Below are 7,764 nucleotides of genomic sequence, written 5' to 3'. Positions count from 1 at the left end.
GTGGCGAAACGTTGGTTAACAATAAATTGTTTTCTTTTACTATGTTGATACATTTATTGACCGCCACCCAGACTATCTTCCTAAAATCTACTTCACACGGTCAATTATCATCTTCCAAAAAAAATTAAATATTTCACTAATTCAAAATAGTTAATCTAGAATAATTGTTTTTTTGTTGACTTATTAATCGTGTATTTTAGGGAAACTATTTAATTTTTAACTTGTTTCTTTATGCTCTCAGCTCAAATAATTTCCTACACCCAGACTCAATAAATAAAATGTTTCTACTAAATATGCACCGTTCATCGTTATCCCAGTTCAATAGCGTAATATCTAAAAAAAAAATTATTATTTTAAGATATGCCTGTAATTTTAGCAATAAGGGCAAGATATATACAGTTCAAAACTGCAATATCTCAAAATATTTGTATGACATATGTTTTACTATGATTCTGTGGTTTTACTGAACAAATCTTACCCTAATTGCTTAGATTACATGCATATCTCAAAATAATTATTTTTGCTATGTTTCCCTGTTAAACTGAGACAGCGTTATATATATATATTTTTAATTAGTACAAATATATATTTTTTAAAGGTATTTCCTATAATTTGTAGCCCAAAGCTACAAAAAATTGAAAGCACTCACAAAACAAGATCTGACTTTTCGTAAGTAAGGAAACCTTTATCACAATTCAATATTTTCTGGGTGTCAAATAATTTGTTTTCGTTTTTCTTTTATAATATTTAATTTTAAAAACATTACTATATATTTTTTTCATGAAATGTTTGAAGTCAATCGCGCACAATAATCCGAAAAAGTAGCTAAATGTCACAAAATTTTACAATAAAATTTTCAGAAGTATAATAAATTTCATTAATACGAATTTATGTACTATTTGTAATAATACAAAATAATATTACTTTCGTAAATTAAATAATTATAAAAGATATAATCAATCAACTCACACTGGAAAATACACCCGGAGAAGGACTTGAGGTCATTTCGGAGCCGGCACACCGACGATTGTTAGAGTAAATATTATGTGCTTCCTCATGGCTTCATGTCCCTAATACTTAAATGTTAATATAATACCATCCCGAATTATGAAAACAAAGACATCTACCAAGTGGATCAACAAAACTTGCGATAGTGGGAAAACAATATGACAGCTATTTCTAACAGACTTGAAAAAAAAAAAAATTAAGTTTTCAATTTTACTTTTTGTTAATATGTTCACTCATAACTTCATCACACTTGAATTAATTTCTATGATTCTTATCTTGCCGGAGCTTGTTATGTATTTCGATTTTAAAATTAAGTGGTCTTTACTACCAATAATAAAAGGTCTTATTTTGATGCTATTGATGTAGTACAAAAAAAAAGAAAATGTATATTGGAAGACGATAGTAGACCGTATAGTACAAGAGCCGGGAAGAAAAAAAGGCAGTTATTTCACCCCAATTTTTGATTACTTTAATGAAAACTATGTATAATTACTAGTCAAAATTGATGAGTCTGCCAAGTATAGGTAGAGAGAATAAAAAGTGGCGTCTGTTTCAAAACCTTAATTTTTCATTCGTAGCTCTATATCTTAAAAACTACCTACAACACCAGAAAATCTAAGAGAACATTATTTAAATTAGAGTAAATTTACTTAAATATAAGCCCTAAAAGAGCTATTTACGTCCAATAGTTCTCGAGGTATAGCTTTTTACAAAGCAACATTTTTTAAAAATCTACTGAAAGATTAGTAGTTAGTTAATTTATTTTGAGAAATCTATATCTCAAGAACTATGTGACGTACAGATGTCTATTAGCACTCAGATTAAAGATAGTTTAAGGTACCATAAAGTAGCTTATAACCTTTGCCTCCGTAGGAATAGTAGTTTTCATGATATTTACCTAAAATAAATTGATTTAAAATTGTTTGGACAAATGAGTTTGAGTTTTGAAAAACTTTATTTTAGAAACCATAGGACGTACAGATGTCTGCCAGCACTCAAATTAAAGATAGTTAAATTTATTATAAAATAGTTTATCTTTGTAGGAGTAGTAGTTTTTATGATTTTTGATCAAATAAATGCACAAACTGTTAATTCCCAGTTGTTCGTATAAAATGTTTGATTTTTTAAAAAAATATATCTCTAGATCCATAAGGTGCACATGTGTCTGCCACCAATCAAAATAAAGGAAATTTAACTTACTATAAAGTAGTTTTTGACACTTATCTTCGTAGGGGTAGTAGTTTTTATGATATTCACATATGAATATAAATTTGGCAAATGAAAATAAATCAATTTATTTTAGCGAATTTCATGTAAACTATTACTCCTACGAATATAAACATCAGAAACTACTTTATAGCTCATTAAACTAGCTTTAATTTGAGTGCTAATAGACATCTGTACGTCAAATGGTTTTTGAGATATAAATTTTTCAAAATAAATTTACTAACTACAGATTTTTCAGTACATCCCATACAACATTTTTATGAAATGTTGCTTTTTAAAAAGCTATATCTTAAAAACTATTTAATGTAAATAATTCTATTATGGCTCATATTTTAGCAAATTTATTCTTCTTTAAATGACGTTCTCTTAGGTTTTCTTGTGTTGTTCCTACTTCTTAAGATATAGAGCTCCGAATAAAAAATTAGTTTTTTTTATCGCTTTGAAACAGCCGCCATTTTTTATTCCCCCAACCTATACTTGGCAGACAAATCAATTTTCACTAGTAATTATACATAGTTTTCATTAAAGTAATCAAAAATTGGGCTGAGATAACTGCCTTTTTTTCTCCTCTTGGGCTCTTGTACAATAATATGAAGTAGATTTGAGGAAGATAGTCCTGGTGGCGGTCAATAAAGGTATCAAAATAGTAAAAGAAAACTATTGTTAACCAACGTTTCTCCCCAAATTGCAGGGCTTCGTCAGGGTAAATGAAAAACAAGATACAAACATTCTAATAATTGACAAAACATTTAAATAAATATACATATAAAATACGAAGATGTATAATTTTTTTTTTTAATTTTGTTTATAAAATATATATATTCAGTTGACATTTCTGTTTCAATCTCACAGCCCTGACGTAGTCCTGGAAAGTGGGATTAAACGTTGATTAACAATAAATAGTTTTCTTTTACTATTTTGATACCTTTATTGACCATCACCCTATTTTCCTACAAATAAGAGAAAATGCACTTCAATGAAAGCTATTATAAAAATCGGCATCAAGACCTAGTAGACCTGTTATGAAAAGCCATTTAATTGTACATCGAGTAAATCAAAATCGTTATAGCCCCATCCAAAAATAATGGTAAAAAAATGTAAAGCCTATTTTTCAGTAAAAAAAAAAAAAGTATTAACAAAATTAATTATTTTTGGCGAGTAGCTCAAAAAGTTTACATTTTATCCATGGTTATTATATGTCAATCGATTTTTCTCCTTCAGAAGAATAAGGAAAAACATAACTGATTCCATTAAATGATTTTTTATTCACTAAAAATTAAAAAAAAAAAACATTATTAGAGTTTCAATAAAGTAGGTGGACAAAATTTTGTTTACGAAAAAAGGAAAGTATATTCGTTTTTAGTATGGTCTGAAACCCTGAAACATTTCAAAGAAATTAAAAATTAGGAATTGTTCACCATAATTTATTTGGAGAATTTTTTTCCCCGTGAACATTGTTAATATAATCGTTCATAACTTCAAAACTTTGAGTGATGGAAAACCTGCTCAGTATGGTTATCTAAGAGAACGGACAAAGTCATGTGAATTATTATTGTGTATCACTATTATATTATGCTATACCAATATATGTTCATCAAGATTGTAAAGAGATGTTATTTATATACAAACTACCAACAAACCTACAACTCGTTCAAAACTTCTATGTAGTATATACATGATAGTATAATAGATAATTAAATTTTTCAAAGAGTAAGAAAGAATCACCTAAATCAAGTGTTGGTTAAATATTCGAATGACGAGAGACGAATACATTTGTATTCGAAAATTTTCTACTCGAATAATCAATTATTTGGGGGGGGGTGCGATTAACCTTCCGAATTTGTATTACCAAATTTGTTTTCACTAATAATCAATTATTGGAAAAAAAAAACATAATCAACCATCGGAATACAGTTGTATTCCCAATTTCCATCAATAATCAATTATTTAAAAAAAATGTGATTAAACATCACAATACTTTTATATTCCTAAATGTCTAATATGAATTATTGGTTACTATGTCACTGAACTGTTGTCAGGTACAAATGATCACAAATATAGATATTGAGATATTGATGACCTTTAATAATTAAAATAACCCTCCTCCAAAGTTTCTTAAAAATCAGATATTTACATCACAAGACTTAAACTCCAAATCAATTAACTAACTGCAAATAGTTTTTTTGAATGGTCACTTCAGCCTAATTAAAGCTAAACTAGTTTTAGTAATTAACAAATTAATAAAAAATCAAAAAATCTCAAAAGCTCCCAACTAGAACAGCCCTGATAGACAAAGTGAAGCAAAACATCAGTAAATAAATAATTGTTAACTACTCTTGTTCTATTCGGACCTAACCCTTGATTATCTTCTTTATAATTTAAAATTATACAATCAATTATGTATACAAAACAAAGGATTGAATTTAAATAGGGAAAAAAGAAAGAAAACATAAGTTAATAATTTTTAATAACATTAATAAAACGCAAATACTTATAAAACATCTAATATAAACAATAAATTTTCCTTAAAATTAATACAACACAGCCTTTATACACTTAGTTATAATACAATCATGAATGTACAAATTTTTTATAAGGTTTCTGGAGAAAAAATTAAATTATTGATACAAAATTATTACATTCAATATGTACATAGATATGTGTGCTTGTGTTTTTACAACTTTTTACAATTTTAAATATATAAATGGAATAAAAGACGATTTATGTAAATCTTACAGTTAAAATGAAATATACACCTTATTAATATTTCATAAAAATGCATCAATTTTCTCAGCTTCTGATAATAAGGGATCTGTTAATTTCCCTCTAATATCTCTTTTGGTACTGCCAAAATAACCCCCTAAAGGTAACGTTTTACACTGAAATTCGAAAGGAGTGAATCTGGAAATAAATGTACAATATTCTATCATGTTGCAACAAACTCTAAACCTAACTAAGATATTTTTCAACGGTAATAGAGCAAAATCTATATCATTAGCATCTTGTAAGTTTCTAACAGCACTTACTGCAGAACAAAGAACAGAAACTATTCTTTCTGTATTGATGACATGATCTAGGGAATCTGTCATTAATTTTTCATTCAGAAATGCAATGAGTTTGGGTGAAACCCACTTTTCATGATACTTTAGATCAGGTCTTGCACAATTCATACCTGAACTTGATCTTCCCAATTTTTTCCTGTATCTGGACTGTTTAGCTTGCCTTGTAGCCGTATTCCTGTCTGATTTTTTGTACTCCGCCATTTCTATTAATTTATTAAATAGGGAACAATCTTCAGAAATTTCATTAGGTTCTATTGCATCTTCTGTCAAAATTATTTCAGGCACTTCAGCACTATAATTAAGAGAATTAAGGGAAAGATCATTTCTATCTATCCTGCTTTTTGAGTCATTGACCACACTAGGCATATCATTGATCCCAATCGAATTTCGATCGGCAATGCCCAACTTGCTGTTGTTAGCATCACGTATATCCCCTGGAGAACTATTATCAATGGTATCTTCTATGAGTGAAATTGCACCTCGGAACCTGACGGATCTCCTTTTTCTAGCAACATAGTCATCGGAAGAATTTCCATAACCAGAAGAAGAATTTTCAGTAGAAGAAATACTTTTGAATGCCACCCTTTTCAAAGATTTCCTAGGAGTACAGTAACTGTTATCGTCTTCAAATGTGGATAAGAAATTGGAATGGTAGGACCTGCTTTCGCCAATTGACTGCATTTTCTCTAACTTTTTCATTCCTGAGTGATGTGAAGCACTTTTTCTAAAGGTTCTCTTGTCACTTTTTTCATTATATTGACCAGAATTATTAGAAAATTCTATTGATTTCTTTCTAGATACAGTGGCATTAGTTACTTCAGTGGATGATCCAAAAATCGATTTAGAAACCTGAATCATTTTATCATCCTGCTGAATGTTTTTATCTTCTGATTTCACACTAGTGCTGCCTTTGGATTTTCTTCTATTTTCCTTCACGAATGTCCTGCTGATAGGAGTACTATGATACATCACTCGGCTGCGAGTAAAAGGTTTAGGATTAGGGATAATACTTATATCCTGTATAAAATCTTCAGTTCTATTCCCAGAAAGAGAAGATTTATTTTTCTTCGCAGAATTTTCCAAAATATCAGAATGGTTTCTGGTATCTTTTCTACTTCTCTCTCTCAGATTATGAGCTGGCACATCTGGACAAACGAAAACATGTTTTGAACTAGAATTCCCTGCTCTGCTATGTTTTGATATTTTTTCATCAATACTGCCTCCTTCAGTGGACTTGGACTGAAATTCATTCGACTGTTCATTTATTTCACTGCAAGGAATGTTAATAGAAGTAGGAATTGATTTTATTGTTTCGGTTTTAGAATTTTCTTCAGAATGATCTTTCTTGTTATTTTCAGGACTAGCATGAGAAATCAATAAACCTCCAGGACAATGCTTACCATTTTCCATTACAGGTGAATGTTTGCTTTGATCAAAACTTTTGTCTTTAGAGGTGATCTCCTTAAAACAATCTTCTTCATTTTTACTTGATTTTTCTTGAATCACACTGGAAGAAATAATAATAGAAGTAGAGATTAATTTTGAATTTTCATCAGAAAGTTTATTTTCAATTGCTCTACTATGTTTTGACATATTGGCATCAATACTGTCTCCTTCACTTGACTTGGGCTGAAATTCATTTGAGTGTTCGTTTATTTTACTGCAACGAATGTTAATAGAACTAGGAATTGATTTTATCGTTTCGGTATTAGAATTTCCTTCAGAATTACCTTTAACAACTACACTCTCAAATATTAAATTTGAAGATTTGTTAGTTAAAATCTTTGAGTGAATATCAGTAATTGATTTGTTTTTTTCTTCATCAATAATGCCATTATTAGCAGAGTTACTTACTACTGTATTACTTACATTAATATTTCTATTAGAGGGGTCATTTGTAATATCATTACAACCTTGGAGACCTAATAACTCTGTAGAAACATTTGTAACATTAGATGATGGATCTAAAGAAACATAATCTACCGGATAATTTTCTACAGTGCTCTTTTCAGTGTTTTCGTTAAGTTCTTCAACAGATTCTTCTTCAATTTCCATTTTTTTTGGTTCTTCAAAAGCAGAAACATTTTCAGCTGATTCTGTGGCATTAGCTGTTTTGGAACATGATGGATCCAAAGAAACTTCAGTGACTGGACTATTTTCTTCAAGGCTCTTTTCAGGAACTGGATCATTTAAGGAACTTTCATCGAATGAAATATTAATTGACTTCTTGAGATACAAATTCTTGTTGAACACCTCAGCGGATTCCTCATCAATTTCCATTTTTTTAAATTCTTTGAAAGTAGCAGAAGTACTTTCACCTAAATCTGTAATTTTTGTACTTTTAGGCAATAGTGGATCTAAAGAACCATTGTCTACCTGATGATTCTCTTCATTACTCTTTTCAGGGACTAGATCATTCATGGAACTTTCATCAAATGAAATATCAATTGATTTCTTCTTGAGATAC

The 7,764-nt window shown here is 29.3% G+C and overlaps 2 protein-coding genes across 3 annotated transcripts in view; both read right to left on the bottom strand.

Annotated features, from left to right (window-relative positions):
• The window catches only part of LOC106684553 (putative ankyrin repeat protein RF_0381), a 19,718-nt gene extending 18,683 nt beyond the window's left edge, over window positions 1–1,035 (bottom strand). Inside the window, exon 1 of one of the 2 annotated variants that reach the window (XR_010845181.1) lies at window positions 970–1,019. Coding sequence is in view for 1 of the 2 variants with exons in the window: in XM_067053699.1 (XP_066909800.1) it covers window positions 970–1,005 (36 nt within the window). In the remaining variant the exon portion in view is untranslated. Of the gene's footprint in view, window positions 1–969 lie in introns of both variants that reach the window. The other variant, XM_067053699.1, reaches the window with a different exon arrangement.
• Window positions 1,036–5,003: 3,968 nt separating this feature from the next.
• LOC136797360 (uncharacterized) lies at window positions 5,004–7,718 on the bottom strand. Its single transcript, XM_067053725.1, has one exon. It carries the CDS (start codon window positions 7,716–7,718, stop codon window positions 5,004–5,006), a length of 2,715 nt encoding a protein of 904 aa, XP_066909826.1.
• Window positions 7,719–7,764: the final 46 nt, after the last annotated feature.

The sequence above is a fragment of the Halyomorpha halys genome, unplaced genomic scaffold (assembly GCF_000696795.3).
Source record: "Halyomorpha halys isolate HHAL.00 unplaced genomic scaffold, Hhal_1.1 Scaffold591.1, whole genome shotgun sequence".
NCBI lineage: Eukaryota > Metazoa > Arthropoda > Insecta > Hemiptera > Pentatomidae > Halyomorpha > Halyomorpha halys.
The sequence above is the reverse complement of the archived record's forward strand: the minus strand, read 5'-3'. Positions and strand labels throughout refer to the sequence as shown.